At 43.2% G+C, this 16,890-nt stretch overlaps 1 protein-coding gene across 17 annotated transcripts in view; it reads left to right on the forward strand.

Moving 5' to 3' along the window:
* Window positions 1–16,890, forward strand: part of ADD1 (adducin 1) — an 86,306-nt gene that overhangs the window by 18,519 nt on the left and 50,897 nt on the right. For 10 of the 17 annotated variants that reach the window (XM_031010145.3, XM_031010139.3, XM_031010147.3 and 7 more), the window contains exon 2: window positions 13,625–13,839. In XM_031010145.3, the coding sequence (XP_030866005.1) occupies window positions 13,645–13,839 (195 nt within the window). In that variant the 5' untranslated portion in view covers window positions 13,625–13,644. Of the gene's footprint in view, window positions 1–5,687; window positions 5,969–10,752; window positions 10,869–13,624; window positions 13,840–16,890 lie in introns of those variants that run through there. The other 7 variants (XM_063705063.1, XM_055384388.2, XM_055384387.2 and 4 more) reach the window with 5 other exon arrangements.

Genomic DNA, 16,890 nt, shown 5'->3' on the forward strand with positions numbered 1-16,890 from the left:
GAGAGGTTGGAGGAAAACCAGAAACTGATGTCTGAAAACTGGAAGAGGACAGTGACTCCTGAAAGTGGGAGCAGCTGTGCCAGATGCTGCTGAGAGCTGGTAAAGTGAATGCGGTCAGAAGGAATTGAAACCAGCTTCACTGAGTGGGTCTCAGAGGTTCAAACCAGGGTTTTAGGAGCTGTAGATTCAAATCCTACCCCTGACATTAGTTTTCTATTTAAAATTAAACAGGATGCTCTTTTCTTAGCCTCTTTTTATCTTTGCTTATTAACCAAAATGTAACTGAACTGTCTCAATGCTTAAAGAAAGATGATAAACAGACAGCCTTATTCCCCTCTCCCATTCCCAAACAAAAGCCAGTTCTTACCTGGGGTTTTGGCTCTAGCTTTCTCCCTGCCTGGAGTGCCTTTCTGGATATATGGCCACCTGGCCTAGTGCTCTCACCACCTGTTTGTCTGTGAGTCCTTCCTCAGCTGTCCCCTTCTCTGGGAGCTTTCCTCTGCTCTTCCTGCTTAATGATGTGACTCACCTCCCCACCCGCTGGACTCCCAGTTCCCTACCCATAGCACTTGTCGCCTTCTAACAGACTGTGTGATTTACTTATTTATCATGTTTACTGCCTGGCTTCCCTGCAGGAATGTAAGAAATCTTTGTTTTGTTCATTGATGTCCCCCGAGAATGTGGATTGCTGAGCAGTGCCTGGTCTATAGCAGCCTCACAGTTAGTGCTTGGTAGATATTTGGTGACTGAGTGCTGACTCCATGAAAATGATTGTCATCCTTTGACTCTGCTCTAGTTGCATTTGAAAAGTTGCATGGGATCTGCCACTTCTCTCCATGACCCAACTATAGAGACTTCTGGAGTGTGGCTTCTCCCCTCTACCTCAGTACTGTCATGCCTATTGAATTTTTTTGAGACAGAGCTTCACTCTGTCACCCAGGCTAGAGTGCAGTGGGATGGTCATGGCCCACTACAGCCTCTACTGGGCTCAAGTGATCCTCTCACCTCAGACTCCTAAGTAGCTGAGACTACAGGTGCATGCCACCACGCCCAGCTAATTTTTAATTTTGTTTGTTTGTTTGTTTGTTTTTTTGTGGAGCTAGGGTTCTGCCATATTGCCCAGGCTAGTCTCAAACTCTGGGCTGAGGCGATCTGCCCACCTCTGCCTCCCAAGGTGCTGGGATTACAGTTGTGAGCCACTGTACCAGGCGTTACTTGGAATTTTTAGACTTCAGAAATTATTTGAATGTTAATATAGGAAAGTGGTAGTAATAATTAGAAGCAAATTATATATATGAGAAACAGTATTTAATATATTTTGGAGACCAAGTGTTATGACAGGGATCAGAAATTTTCAGTTGTCACTGACAGTAAAAATCATTGCAAGAAGCAATTTGGTGCTGTGGAAAGTTCATAGGCTTGGAAGCCAGGATACTTGGTTCTTAGGTTTGTCCAGTAATCTTAGCCACCCTACAGTGAGTGTCTGCTGTCTGCCAAACACTCTAAATGCTTTCCAGACAGCATTTTTGATTTTACTGTATCACTCATGGTTGCCATTACTACACCTTGTTTTTTTTTGTTTTGTTTTGTTGTTTTGTTTTCTAAGAGATAGGGTCTCACTGTGTTGCCCAGGCTGGTCTCAAACTCCTGGGCTGAAGAGATCCTCCTGCCTCAGCCTCCCAAGTAGCTGTGAGTACAGGCATGAGCCACTGTGCCTGGCTACTGTACCGTTTATAGATGGAAAAACTGAGTCCCAGAGAAAAGATAAGAAAGGAAAGATTCTATTCTGATATGAACAGAATCATTTTGGAGTGGAGACCATGTGGGGCACATCTAACCCCTATACATTGTCAACTAGAGAGTTTGGTTAACTTACTGTCTCTACCTTAGGGTAAGACACAATCTCCGAGGACCTACATTTTATGACCTGTGAGATCAGGATAAGGCTATCCTGCTAAAACACTTAAATAACAGAATTTATGGCCGGGCGTGGTGGCTCACACCTTTAATCCTAGCACTTTGGGAGGCCGAGGTGGGCAGATTGCCTGAGTTCAGGAGTTCGAGAACAGCCTGGGCGATACGGTGAAACCCCATCTCTACTAAAATACAAAAAATTAGCTGGGCGTGGTGGCATGTGCCTGTAGTCCCAGCTATTCGGGAGGCTGAGGCAGGAGAATTGCTTGAACCCGGGAGGCGGAGGTTGCAGTGAGCCAAGATCGTGCGTGCCATTGCTCCACCCTGGGTGACAGAGTGAGACTCCGCCTCAAAAAACAAAACAAAACAAAACAAAAAACAGGATTTATATTGTAAAATATAAAACTTTAAACAAATGTTTTGTGTCATTATGCTGCTGAAAATACAATGTTCCAACAGTGTCCTCTGTTCATTTTATACCCACAGTGATGCTTATTATTTTATTTATTCGAATGTATCTGAGATGCCAAGTTCAGGAGATTTTTGGAGTCCTGCTCTGTGTGCCCTTCTGCTTATAATCACTCTTAGGTGTTTACACTTCCTTCCTCTTTCTTGTCAGGGTCCCTGGCTCCCTCTGGAGTCTACTCTCCAGGAGGTGGGGGGCGCTGATGTCAGCAGGGAAGGGGGGCTTATTGCTCTCAGTGATGCTTATTATTTTATTCACGTTCTTAATGGTTTGAGTTTTTGGTTTTTTAAGAGATGGGGTCTTGCTTTGTTGCCTGGCTGGATTTGAACTCCTGGACCCCATTGTGCCTCACTTGTTTTATTTTTCAAATTTTATTATTTTGTAAATTTCCCTTTTATAAATTAATCTTTAAAAATGTGTGTGTGTATATCTATGAACAAATAAAGGATCTCCTGGTCATCTCTGTCCCCATCCACCCAGCTCCCTGTTCCTCCTTACAAGTAAATCACCATTGTAAGTTGTATATTCTTCCTGCATTTCTTTATGCAAATAGAAGGAAATGTGAATGTTTTTCTTATTCTCTTCCTTCTCCCCACAAAAGATACCATACATACACTATTTTCTCTTGTTTTTTTTTCCTGCCTGACAGTATTTCCTTGTTTTTGTGAAGACTAGACCATCTAAAATTTTGTGTACTCATAATTAATTGATAGCATAAAGACTTTCAAGTCTCCATCAGCTGACACAATTAATTTTCAATGAACATACCTTTGGCAAGTCTTCTTAGGCTTATTTTTGTGATTTTTAAATGCTTCCTGCCTAGCTCTAAAAAGGAAAACCTGGCACCATCCTCAGAAGTTTCAGAGTTAATGAAGTATCTCATGTCTCAGCCTTTGCGTGTACAGAATAAATACGTTTTTCTCAGTACACTTACCCATTGTGGTGTTCTCAGTTTATGAGCCCTTGCTATAATTTTCAAAGCTTTCTTTTATCATTTGTCTTTCAGATAAAACAACTGCTTCACAACTAGGAACTTTTAGTTGTTGATTATTAAATTCTGTCAAAACTGCCTGTTTGTTTTTTGTGGTCAGTATTTTAATCTCCCTTATCTACAATCCTGCCAAACTTCCCCACCTTCCCCCCCGCTCCAGAAAAATAAAATCCAACTCAAACCTTACTTAGCAAACCACCCTCACAGAGTGAAATTCAGAAAAAAAATTTTGTTTCAATAAAAAGATTTTGAAAGATTTCATCACTTCAACAAAACTATAGTTAAAAAATTAAAATATTATATTAATTGAAGGACAGTAACAGTATAATGAGGGAGCAAAAATGGAGAAAGCAGCTGACATTGCCAGAAGATAAGTCAAATTCTGCTTTTTCCCACATGTAATTGTTCAGGACATGTGGCTCAGAATATGTGAATTAGTATAGTAACTACAGCAGAGTCTCTCTTGGGTTGTGTTATTTGCTCAATTGCGAGATAGCATACATATAAAATTATTTCTCCTAGATTCACTCCTGAAATCTTAACTGCAGTCTGCTTTGTGGAATTTCTTCTTGGAAGAACTTGTTTAAGAGTATGCTGATTGATATTTGTTCATGGGCCATCTGAAGATTCTGGATGTTATTTTATTTTATTTTTTGAGGCAGTCTCCCTCTGTTCCCCAGGCTGGAGTGCAGTGGCACAATCTCGGCTTACTGCAACCTTCGCCTTCCGGGTTCAAGCAGTTCTCCTGCCTCAGCCTCTGGAATAGCTGGGACTACAGGCACGCACCATCACACCCAGCTAATTTTTTTTGTGTGTGTATTTTTAGTACAGACGGGGTTTCACCATGTTGGCCAGGCTGGTCTCAAAGTCCTGACCTCAGGTGATCTGTCCGCCTTGGCCTCCCAGAGTGCTGGGATTACAGGCGTCAGCCTCTGTGCCTGGCCTGGAGGTTGTTTTACATCGTTTTTTTTTGGGATGAAAACAAATTTTGTTAAAATTAGTAATACAGAATGATTTTGTGTTCTTTTATCATTCATTCATTTGCCAAATATTTATTGAGGCCTGTTCTGTGCTAAATGGTGGGGAGATGGTGCTGAACTACACAGAAGAGCCCCAGTATGCCTGCTAGCTCTTCCCGTGTTTACATTGTGATTTTCTGTGCTGCAATACAGTAGATGAGCTTGGCATTGAGAGTGAGTAGTCTTGGATTTAGGTTTTGAGCCGGCCATTTATTTATTGTGAGACCTCTGGAACTTAAAACTCTGAGCCAGCACACCTGTAATCCCAATACTTTGGGAAGCCAAGGTGGGTGGATTGCTAGAGCCCAGGAGTTCAAGACCAGCCTGGGAAACTTGCTGAAACCCCATCTCTACAAAAAATATAATAATTATCTGGGCATGGTGGCAGGCTCCTGTAGTCCCAAGCTACTTGGGAGGCTGAGATGGGAGGATCGCTTGAGCCCGGGGGCAGAGGTTGCAGTGAGCCAAGATCACGCCACCGCACTTCAGCCTGGATGACAGAGCAAGACCCAGTCTGAAAAAGAAAGAAAGAAGGAAAACCCACAAAAACACTGAGTCAGTCTTGATCTGCACATGGAGGAATCTTGCAGGGTGGTTGGAATTAACGAGTGTGTGTGAGAACATTGTTCTCTGCAGTGGTCTTTATAGGGTCTTCAGACAGTTCGTGGTCACTTTTCTGGATCCCTTGCATTTTCTAGCTGCATTTTCCTCAACTGGGTTTGGGAAAAACTAGGTCTGGAGTTTGGGATGGGGAGCTGTTTTTACTTTACAGGTGAGGTAACTCCATACATGTTGAAGTTTTATAGGAGTGTGAGTGGAACCAACCTCTGATTTTTGGCTCAGTACTGACCCTTGGACTGGAGAGTCCTGTTGTCAGCAACAAGAACACAGTTTAATGAGAAGCAATTGAGAGTGCGGTCTCCAAACCATAGTCTTAATTTCAGATTCTTTCTTCTCCACTTACTGCCTACTAAACCTTAAGCAAGTAACTGGAATATCTCTCATAACACACCATAGGATTAATTAATGCTGTAGTTAAAAGAAAAACAACACCAGCTATGTAATTGTATAAAAGACTGAATAAAATGTGGATGATTTAGGCTGGGAAGCCATTAACTAACCATTCATCATAAAAGAGGGAGGAAGCAAGAGGACCCACTTGAGTAGGCTGGGACAAATTGCTGTGGTTCAGTTTTACTTTTTGCTTTTGTTTCTAATTGGAGCTGTTTTGAGACATCCTGATTGTCAGAGAGAATGTGGATTAGAGGGAGGAGGAGGAGCTCTGGAGTCAGGCAGCCCGAATTCAGACTCCAGCAACCCCATTACTGGCTGCTTAACTGTGTTGTGCCTTATCTGCAGAAAAAATGAGTTAAAACACACATAGTAAGCAGTGATAACTGTAGCTGTGATTATTTGAAAGGGGCCTTTTGAGGAGCTTCTTCTGCAAGAGGACATCCAGAGACGCAGGAATAGAAATGATCCGATCAGAGTAATTAAAGGCTTTTAACTGAGCTCTGAGGTCCCAAACAGGGCACATTCAGTCAGCCTAAAGCTGTGAAGAAGAACCTTCAACATAAGGTGGGTGTTCTCTTTTAGGGTGGTGGAGAACTGTGTCATTAGGCTAGTACTGTAAGCAGTGCGGGGTTAGAGCTTACGGTTGTGTTTGGGAGATAGCGCCAGATGTTGGGCTCCCTCCTGCCAGTAGATAACAAGGATTTCCTTTGCATTGGCTGGTGCTGCAGCCTTCCAGTATTTCAGGTTTCCAAGTGTTTGTAATGAATTTCTGGCCAGGGCGTCCATGTCTCTTGGTGCTGGCCAGGGTGTGTGCTGACTGCTGCACTGTTCCCAGCCCTCTGCCTGGATTTAGTCATCAGTGTCGGAGCCCCCAAGTCTGTTTACAATCTTGTTACTCTTTCCAGCGAACTCTCCACCTTCTGTTTCACTGCGTATTTCCTGACGATGCAGTTTCATTTTGGATGCAGACCTCTTGGAGCCCTTTGTCCCAGGGAAGTTAGATGTCCCTTGTGGCAGATACCCTACTTTGGGAATAAACAGTCTCATCTGAGCCCCTGCTGTGTATGACACACTCCCCCAGGGCCCTTGTACAAACATGAGTTAGAAACGTATTGTCCCTGTATTTCACAGGCCCACAGGCCAGTGATGGAGCAAGTATGTACCCAGATCATTTATCCGCATATGATTTGGTCCTGTTTGAAAGTGGCCATGGGAGAGGTGGGAATGGTGTGTGTTGACACGCAGGAGGCCAGGTGCCAGGCTTGGGGCGTGGGGAACCTTCATAGAGCGGGAAGCATTTGAGTTGGATATTGAGAATGAGTGGGGGCTGAAAGGTTTAGAATAGAGAGAATAGTTAAATTAGGTCATTAAAAATGTGTGGAACACCTGCTGGGTGCCAGGTACTGCATGTAAAATCAGAGGACGGTTGACTGCACTCACTCTGCTGTCTTTTCTGTGCTACTCCCTAAAGCTCAGTGGATGTTTATTCACCAGGTGACTGCTGCCTTCCCCAAGCCACCTGGCAGACACGTTTTACCTCTGAAATCATCTCCGTGAAGCTTTCCTGACAGCCCCTCTCTGTGAGTTTCCTAGAGCTGCTGTAACAAAGTGCCACAGACCAGGGGCTTAAACAACAGTAATGTGTCATCTCACAGTTCTGGAGGCTAGAAGTCTAAGATCAGGGTGTGGGCAGGGCTGGTTCCTCCCGAGGCTGTGAGGGAGAATGGGCCCCATCCTAGCTCGGTAGTCGGCATTCCTTGGCGTTTCTTGGCTTGAGGAAGCACTGCGTCCACCTCTGCCTTCATCTACACTTATTTCTCCCTGTGCGTGTCTCTTTGTCCACATTTTCCGTTTTATAAGGACATAAGTCATTTTGGATTAGGTCTGCCTTGTGGACCCCATCTTAACTGATTACATCTGTAGCGACCCTATTTCCAAATAAGGGCATATTCTGAGGAACTGGGGGTTAGGGCTGCCACATGTGAATTTTGGGGAGTGGACACAGTTCAACTCATAACATCCTCTCTCAGTTCTTTCTACCTCCCACTCATGGACACTTTCCCCCTGCTGATATACTGTAAGTGGAGTTCTGTCATGCACTGAGAGAATTTTGTCTGTCATCTCCTGCTCTTCGTATTTTTCAGTCTCTGGTGCCTTGCATGTAAGGTGGAAGGTGTCTCCAGTGCACATTTATTATGCGCCAGGAGTTAGTAGAAATAAGGGAAGATACTGCAGAGATCACCTCTCTTCTTGGTCTCCTATTGACAATTCCAAAGGCTCTCTGGAGTTGGGTGCCAGGTGGCCAAGGACACTACCAGGGGATACCACTTTCATTATCTCCTTTTTCCCATGGAGCAGTAATTCATTATTAGCTGACAATCAAAGAGCATTAGAAATCTGACAAGATCCTTTGGGTCCTCTAGCAGGCATTTTACACGGAGGCTTTCTTTAATGGCTCTCTTCTTCCTAGTTTCAGCCGTAAGTTTTCATGTTCCAGCTTTAGGGATTCAAAAGTAAATCATGTGAATGCTGGGAATAGTTACCCTTAGCAAAGACGTCTGTGCCACAAGGGAGATGCCAATAAATAATTGAATCTGTCCAAAAGTTTCAGAATTCCCTCGTTATATATTTGAGAGAAGCAAAAATTTGTCTGGTATCTGACCTGAGGTTTAGTTACACATTAATAAAGATGGATCATCCCAGGGCTGCAGTACTTCTGCTAAGAAAGAATATTCCAGCATACCCTTTGTTACTTCTGAGTCAGTAAATAATGTACTAGGTAGAGTGGTGTTTTCTGGGACATTAGAAAAGGGACGTTATTTGGACTAAATAGTGCTGTTCAGTCAGGATTTTCTTCAATGCCATTTAGCAAACCAACTGTCCTTAGTCTGTCCAGCTAGCAAGAATTTGTATAATGCAACAGAGTACTTTACAGTTTTCACACTTTAAATGTCATATGAGGGGTTCTTCACTAGGCTCCTGGAACCTAGTCTAGCAAAATTAGAGGAAAGGCCCTAAGGAGATTTATCTCTGTTAAGAGAAAAAGTTAACATTTTCAGGCTAAATAGTTGAATCTACTAAAGATAACAAATAATGTCTACTATTTCAACCCTCCAAAGATTGAAGAGTGTTAGGATTGTCATTTGTGTTTTTTTGTGGGGTAGTTGAATAAAATTGGGCAGCTAAAATTTTCAGTTCCATGTGCCTCCTAAACAAAAAACAAAGTAAGTAGTTCGTGAATTGACTGCAGACAAAATAGAAACTATGCTGCATGCTGTTTTTTTGTAAACAGATGACATTTTCTTTCTTTTTTTTTTTGTTTTGAGCTGGAGTCTCGCTCTGTCACCCAGGTTGGAGTGCAGTGGCGTGATCTTGGCTTACTGCAGTCTGTGCCTGCCAGGTTCATGCCATTCTCCTGTCTCAGCCTCCCGAGTAGCTGGGACTACAGGTGTGTGCCACCACACCCGGCTAATTTTTTTGTGTATTTTTAGTAGAGACGGTGCTTCACCGTGTTAGCCAGGATGGTCTCAATCTCCTCACCTTGTGATCCACCCTCCTCGGCCTCCCAAAGTGCTGTGATTACAGGCGTGAGCCACCGTGCCTGGCCAACAGATGACATTTTCTAACCAGGCACGTGCCATCCAGTTTACCTGTCGATCATACCGTTGTATAAAGCAGCAGAACTGAAGGGGAAATATGATTGTTAAACACACTGAATTGCTTTTATGTCATTTGAGATAGTTGGTGTAAGTGTCTTGACTTTTTATATTTGGAAACATTAAATAAAAACATAAATTTTTTAAAAAGGGATGTTAAGATAGCTGTTCATCCTGATCTTAGTAGTATCAGTCTGAAAAAGCATGCTGAAATATCTTCGTCTGAAGGCCGGCAGAGACCAGCTCATGTAAGGTCTGGAGGCGCTTTCTTCTGAGAGCAAGAAGAATCACGGAGCGTTTCAAACACATACAAAATAGACAGCACGGTGTGATGAGTCCTACTCTAACCTTCATCCAGTGTCAGTGGTTAGCTCCTGGCTAGTCTTATGTAACTTCATTTCCCTTTCCCCCCATATAAGTTTTAGGCACATTTCAGATGTCATTTTATCCAGAAACATTTCTGTATCTAATATAATCATAGTAAATACTGCACCTAAAATGTAAAACTAATTTCTTAATGCCATCAAAATCTAGCTAGTGTTCAAATTTCTAGTTGTCTCAAATGTCACTTTTAGATTTTTATTTTACAGTTTGTTTCAATCAGGATCCTACTAAGGTCCACATATTAGTTCTCAGATTTTAAGCAGAGGAGTGAGTGACATGATCTGACTTACATTAAAACTCTCTATGGCCAAGTTTTAGAGAATGGATTGCTGTGGGGGTTGTTAAGAGACTGGAAGTAGAGAAACCAATTAGGAGGCCGTTGAGTGTCCAGGAAGTGAGTGATGACAACTTGGATTTGAGTGACATCTGGGGGATGGGAGATGTGGAGGAAGCAGATGTCACTTGGGCAGGCCATACTTATTTGTCACGGTTCATCCAGATTTTTGTTTTCTGTTGTCTGTGTTTATTTGAAAATATTGTTCCCAAAGATTTCATTAATTTAGCTATCAATATATTGTTGATGGTGAAATCTTAAAATGTATTACATAAGTAAAATCAAAGCAACATTATAGAATATTGAGATAGAGAAACATTCATCCATACTTTAATCAAATTACTCAAATTTATTCCAGCTTATTTGCCATTATATCATTTTGCCAGTGTATAATTATGGCATTACATAATAGAATAAGAAATATAGTTTGCCACTTAATATGTTTTATACTCTTTTATCAATGCTAAAGAGTCTCTGTAGTTACATGATATTGTATTGAGCAGATTTTAATGTCTATGTTACATTTATTTATTTGAGTCAGGGTCTTGCTCTGTCACCCAGGCTGGAGTGTAGTGGTGCCATCATGGCTCTCTGCAGCCTTGACCTCCCAGGTCGAGTGGTCCTCTCTCCTCGGACTCCTGAGTAGCTGGGACTACAGGCGTGTGCCATCACTCCTGGCTAATTTTTTTGATTTTTTTTGTTGAGATGCAGTCTTTACTATGTAAGCTAGACAGCTTGGAACTCCTGGGCTCAAGTGATCTTCCCTCATCAGCTTCTCAAAGTGCTGGAATTACAGGCATGAGCCACCACACCTGACCTGTTCCTACTTTTAGAATTATTTTATTTTAAATTAGTTTAAATTTATTCTAAGATACTATGAAAAATGTTCCAGAAGTTAGTTTTTTGCATGTTTTTCCCTTTCTCTCTCTTTTTTAACTTTTTGATTAAATAATATTATTATTTTTTAAGACGGAGTCTTACTCTGTTGTTCAGGCTGGAGTGCAGCGGCATGACTCAGCTCACTGCAACCTTTGCCTCCCGGGTTGAAGTACTTCTTGTGCCTCAGCCTCCTGAGTAGCTGAGATTACAGGTGCGTGCCCCCATGCCCCTCTAATTTTTGCATTTTTTGTAGAAACAGGGTGTCACCATGTTGCCCAGGCTGGTCTCAATCTCCTGAGCTCAGGCATCCACTTGCCTCTGCCTCCCAAAGTGCCAGGATTACAGACATGCGCCACTGTACCCAGCAAATAATAACTTCTTTGTAGAGATTTTACTTGAAAACTAAGTTGATGAAACCTGAAGTCATAATTGATAAAAATGAAGGACAGGTTTGTACTGCAAAGTAGAATTATGCTTAATCTTGATTATTGGGCTCAGAATGTGTATACTTTCATTTTGATTTACATTTATAGACTTCCTTATTGAAGGAATGGAGCATGTATATACCTGGCCTGCAGTGTTTATCTTATCCCATTCACACAGCAATTTGTAACTAGGGGAAAGTAATACCTGCCTTATCTTAAATATGTTGGTTTTACAAAGATTCCTGTCTTTCACTGTCTTCTGGGAACCAGGAAATAGCTATAGTTACTCTAAAATATACCCTTATATCCTTATTTACCGATGAAAATGGCTTATAATTGGGACTCATAATGATTTTCTTTGGTCTTTTATTGTTTTTGAAACACTGAAGCAGAACATTTTTATTATTGGCTCAGAATGTTCAGCTTTAATTACATCTAATGAGGAAACATTGCCAGATAACTATTATCGTTTTGTTCTTTGGTCATTCTTTTGGAAGGTTTACAATAAATAGATTGGGTAACCAGAATAAATTAAACAATTTAAAGGATATAAATAGAGAAGAATAAGTTTCAGAGATTCCACTTAGGCTGGGCTCTTGCCTGTAATCCCAGCACTGTGGAAGTCTGAGGCAGGAGGATCACTTGAACCTAGGAGTTTGAGACCAGCCCGGGCAACATAGTGAGACCTCATCTCTACCAAAGAACTAAAAAAAAATAGCCAGGTATGGTGATGTGGGCCTGTAGTCTCAGCTATTCAGGAGGCTGAGGCAGTGGGATGGCTTGAGCCCACAAGTTCCAGGCTGTAGTGAGCTATGATTGCACCACTGCATTCCAGCCTGGGTGGCAGAATAAGGCTCTGTCTCAAAAACAAAGAGAAAAAAGATTCCACTGAGGTCATTAGTTCGTTTATTCTATGTTGATGTTTAGTCCCCCAATTGTTTTCATGTTTTGCCTTTGAGTTCTTGAAGTAGTGGCTGGGGGCGGTGGCTCACGCCTATAATCCCAGCACTTTGAGAGGCCTAGGCGGGCGGATCACCTGAGGTCAGGAGTTCGAGACCAGCCTGGCCAACATGGTGAAACGCCGCCTCTACTAAAAATACAAAAATTACCCGGGTGTGGTGGCACGTGCCTGTAATCAAAGCTACTCGGGAGGCTGAGGCAGGAGAATGGCTTGAACCTGGGAGGCAGAGGTTGCAGTGAGCTGAGATCATGCCACTGCACTCCAGAATGAGCGACAGAGTGAGACTGTCTCAAAAAAAAAAAAGAAAGAAAGAAATACTGCCACTTTAAGCATATTTTTATCTTATCTTTACATTTAGAACAGAAATATCAAATTGATCTTTTTCTTAAAAAAAAACACACTAATTTCTTCAACTGATTCTTTGGCTATTGGTTCCACAATAAAAATATCTTTTTTGCGTAATAAACTCTACTTTATAGGCTTGTTATCCAAAGTGTGGTTCAAGTTCAGCAGCATTGGTATCACTTGGGAATTGATGAGACATGCAGAATTTCAGGCCCCACTCCAGACCTAATGAATCTTAATTTGTGTATTTAATTCCCAGGTGGTTCATATGCACATTTGAAAGCTAACAGGGCGTGGTGGCTCATGCCTGTGATCCCAGCACTTTGGAAGGCCAGGGTGAGAGGATTGCTTGAGGCCAGGAGTTTGAGAGCAGCCTGTGTAACTCAGGGATACCCCCATCTCTACAAAAGTTTTTAAAAATTCACCAGGCATGGCGGTGTACGCTGATAGTCCCAGCTGCTTGGGAGGCTTAGGTGGAAGGATCACTTGAGCCTGGGAGGTTGAGGTTGCAGTAAGCTGTGACTGGGCCACTGCCCTCCAGCCTCGGTGGCAGAACAAGACCCTGTTCCCCTCCCCCCGAGAAAAGAATGTAATGTCAGTAGCCATATTCACAGAATTTTAAATTTGAGCCATCTTGGCATGTTAGGTTATTAACAAACTGAGCATCTTGACATCAAATTGCTGGTACCTGCCATTGTTCTTTTAACCAGAAAGGAGCTGTTAGGGAGGAACATTTACCATTTTGTGAGTTATGTGTGAGTGGCTTCTCTTCTCTTGATCTGTTTGTGGGATCCTTTGCAAAACCACTGCTGGTACCTTATGGGAAAAAAAATCAGAAATCAAATTTCTTTTGGAATAAACTGTGCTGTTCTTAGCAGATCTTGTCTGTGTGGAACAAATCATGTCTGTAAAGAATCACGTGGTCAAAAGTTTAATATTTAGTTCTTTTTGGATTTGTCAGAGGACTTAATTGCTTTGTTAGATTGTTCTCTTGTTCTCTTCTTTGGAACAATGGCTAGGACAAAACACAGCATTGGTTAGTGGGAGGGTGGGAGGTGGTTGATCAGCCATGTGCCTCTGAGGCCACAAAGAAGCCTCACAGGTCATGGTTTCCACTGTCAGTTGGTCATTACATCCTCCTGTTGAAGATTGTGTTTACCAAGCTCATGTGCTCATCATGAAACACTGTTAGACATTGATTTGAAAACAATAATTTCTTTTATTTTGATTCTGTAGGAACCTAGAAAGATTGTACAATGAATGGTGATTCTCGTGCTGCGGTGGTGACCTCACCACCCCCGACCACAGCCCCTCACAAGGAGAGGTACTTCGACCGAGTAGATGAGAACAACCCAGAGTACTTGAGGGAGAGGAACATGGCACCAGACCTTCGCCAGGACTTCAACATGATGGAGCAAAAGAAGAGGGTGTCCATGATTCTGCAAAGCCCTGTGAGAAGAGAAGTCTTTTCTGTGACCAGATGTCATCTTTCCTTTTCTAATACTTCAGGTCTTATTCCCTGTTGTATGAGTGGCATAGTTCATTGATCTTATCACAGGAAATCAGTGCCTTGAGTATACGTATATGGTTGTTGAAAGAATTCAGTTTAGTTCATGTTATCAGACATCATAAATGAAAAATCTTCAGTGTCGTAAAGGATAGGAAGTGTTAATTTCTCCTTTTTACTCTTGTGACTTTTCTAGAGGGTCTTTATATATTGGGGCAATTTTTAAATTACAATTTAAAAAATACCTAGCTTAGGCTGGGTGCGTCGGCTCAAGCTTGTAGTCCCAGCACTTTGGGAGGCCGAGGTGGGTGGATCACTTGAGGTCAGAAGTTGGAGACCAGGCTGGCCATCATGGTGAAACCCTGTCTCCATTAAAAATACAAAAATTGGCCAGGCGCGGTGGCTCACGCCTGTAATCCCAGCACTTTGGGAGGCCGAGATGGGTGGATCACGAGGTCAGGAGATCGAGACCATCCTGGCTAACACGGTGAAACCCCGTCTCTAGTAAAAATACAAAAAAAAATTAGCCAGACGTAGTGGCGGGCGCCTGTAGTCCCAGCAACTTGGGAGGCTGAGGCAGGAGAATGGCGTGAACCCGGGAGGCGGAGCTTGCAGTAAGCCGAGATCATGCCACTGCACTTCAGCCTGGGTGACAGAGAGAGACTCTGTCTCAAAAAAAAAAAAAAAAAAAAATTAGCCACGCATGGTGGCACATGCCTGTAATCCCAGCTACTCGGGCGGCTGAGGCAGGAGAAACACTTGAAACCGGGAGGCGGAGGTTGCAGTGAGCGGAGATTGTGCTACTGCACTCCAGCCTGGGCAACAGAGCGAGACTCTGTCTCAAAAAAAAAAAAAAAAACCCTAGCTCAGTCTCCTGGGTGTATGGTCGGCCTTAACAGTACCTGCTAATTGATTGATACCTTTAGTTAGAGTCAGCATTTTGAGCCACAGTCATGGCCAACTGAGTGTTTTCCAGATTGCACCTTTAGTCAGGTCGTTGTATCTGCGCAGTTTTCTCGTGTTGCTGCTGCTGCCTTTGTGTGTGCGTCATCCTTTTTTGTCCCTTCTTCTTCTGATTTGTTCTTACTGTGCCCCTTCATACCAGGGGAGTGTCATTTGGCAGAAGTTTATTGATTTTCTTAAAAAAAAAAAAAGATGTTGATTGTCTCTTATGTGCTGTTTAAGGAACTGGGCATTTAGCAGTAAACTAGACATACAAGGCCTTTAGTAGATTTTGTTTAGTTGTTGTTACTGAGGTACAACTTACATAAAGTACACAAATCTTAAGTATATAGCTTGGTGAATTTTGATATCAATGTTGCTTGTGTAACTACCCAGATCAAGTCTTGGACTTTGCATTCTAGTCGAAGGAAATAAACAATAAAGAACAAGCAGGAGGGCAATGCAGAAAGCAGTAGGATGATTAGATTAAGTGTGACTGTGGTCAGAAAGGCTGTTCTCAGGAGGGAAGGTTTAATCTGAACTCAATGACCGGAAGGAGCCAGTCTTTCAAGAATCAAGAGGGGGCCGGGTGTGGGTGCTTGGCTGGGCATGGTGGCCCATGCCTGTAATCCCAGCACTTTGGGAGGCCAAGGCAGTGGATCACTTGAGCCCAGGAGTTTGAGACCAGCCTGGGGAATCCGCATCTCTACCAAAAATATAAAAATTAGCTAGGTGTGGTGGCATGCCCTGGCAATCCCAGCTACTCATGAGGCTGAGGTGGGAGGATCACTCAAGCTGAGGCTGCAGTGAGTTGTGATCGTGCCAGTGCACTCCAGCCTGGGTGACAGAGTGAGACCCTGTCTCCAAAAAAAAAGGAGACGTGTTCCCAGCTGAGGAACCAGCTAACATGAAATTCCTAGGGTAGGGATGGGCTTGATGAGCCCACAGAGGCAGAAGGCAGCCAGTGTGGTTCGGCCTGGGAGTGGCAGAGTGAGGTGCAGTGAGGTTGGAGAGAGAGGAGGGAGCAGATCCTGGAAGGCTGTGTATGCTGAGATTGAGAGTTTCCATTGCATTCTGTGTGTGGCAGAATCATTGGAGGGCTGCAGACAGGGAAAGGAAAAATGGTGTTTTAAAGAAAATTATTCTGGGTTTGGTTTAGAGAGAAAATTGGCTGGGGCAAGAGAAAAAGCTGTTGTCCAAATGAGAGATCATGGCTGCTTGGGCCAAGGTGGCGTAGTAGAGGTAGGAAGAGGTAGATTTGTATGGCTTTCATTTTGAAGGTAGTGTGAATAGGACTTGCTGATGGATGGGGTAGAAGAAGTGAAAGGGAAAAAAAGAATCAGGATAGCACCGAGACTTTTGGCTTGAGCAGTTTACTTACATAAAAACAACAAGAAGCTAAGTAAAAATGACTCGGGATAGTTGAGTCATTTTTGAGTTGAAACTGATAGCACCTAGTGTGTGCCAGGCATTGTTCTAGGCGCTGGGGATGCAGAGATAAGAGAGTAAAGTTCCTGCCCACAGGTTGTTTAGAACACAGTAAGCATCAAGGCTGGGCGCGGTGGCTCATACCTGTAGTCCCAGTGCTTTGGGAGGCTGAGATAGGAGGATCACTTGAGCTTAGGAGTTTGAGGCTGCAGTGAGCTATGTATGATTGCACCACTGCACTCCAGCCTGGGGCTTGAGGTTTTGCCAGATGGTTTGGTAGAGTTGGAGATGTTAGCAAGAAAGTGATTACAATGTAATCATTACAATGGATCTAAGCCAGTGAGGGAGTTCAGAACAGGGGAGGTGAGCCAAGGTGAGAAGGTGTTAGGGTGATGAATGGATGGAAGAAAGTGTGAGCTGGATGCTAGGAGGGGGTGGTTGCAGGGCACATACTTGGCTTTGGGATTGAAGAGGGGCATGGTTACTAGGAATGAGCAGGTGTAGTGCTGACCATGGACGTGGGAGCCTGAGATGGGTTGGATGACAGGGTCTTTGGAGGAGAGGAGGTCCGAAAGCTGAGAGGTATGAGGGTCCCAAACTGAGGGTATGGATGTTGAACCAGCAA

Source organism: Gorilla gorilla, chromosome 3, assembly GCF_029281585.2.
Source record: "Gorilla gorilla gorilla isolate KB3781 chromosome 3, NHGRI_mGorGor1-v2.1_pri, whole genome shotgun sequence".
Classification (NCBI taxonomy): domain Eukaryota; kingdom Metazoa; phylum Chordata; class Mammalia; order Primates; family Hominidae; genus Gorilla; species Gorilla gorilla.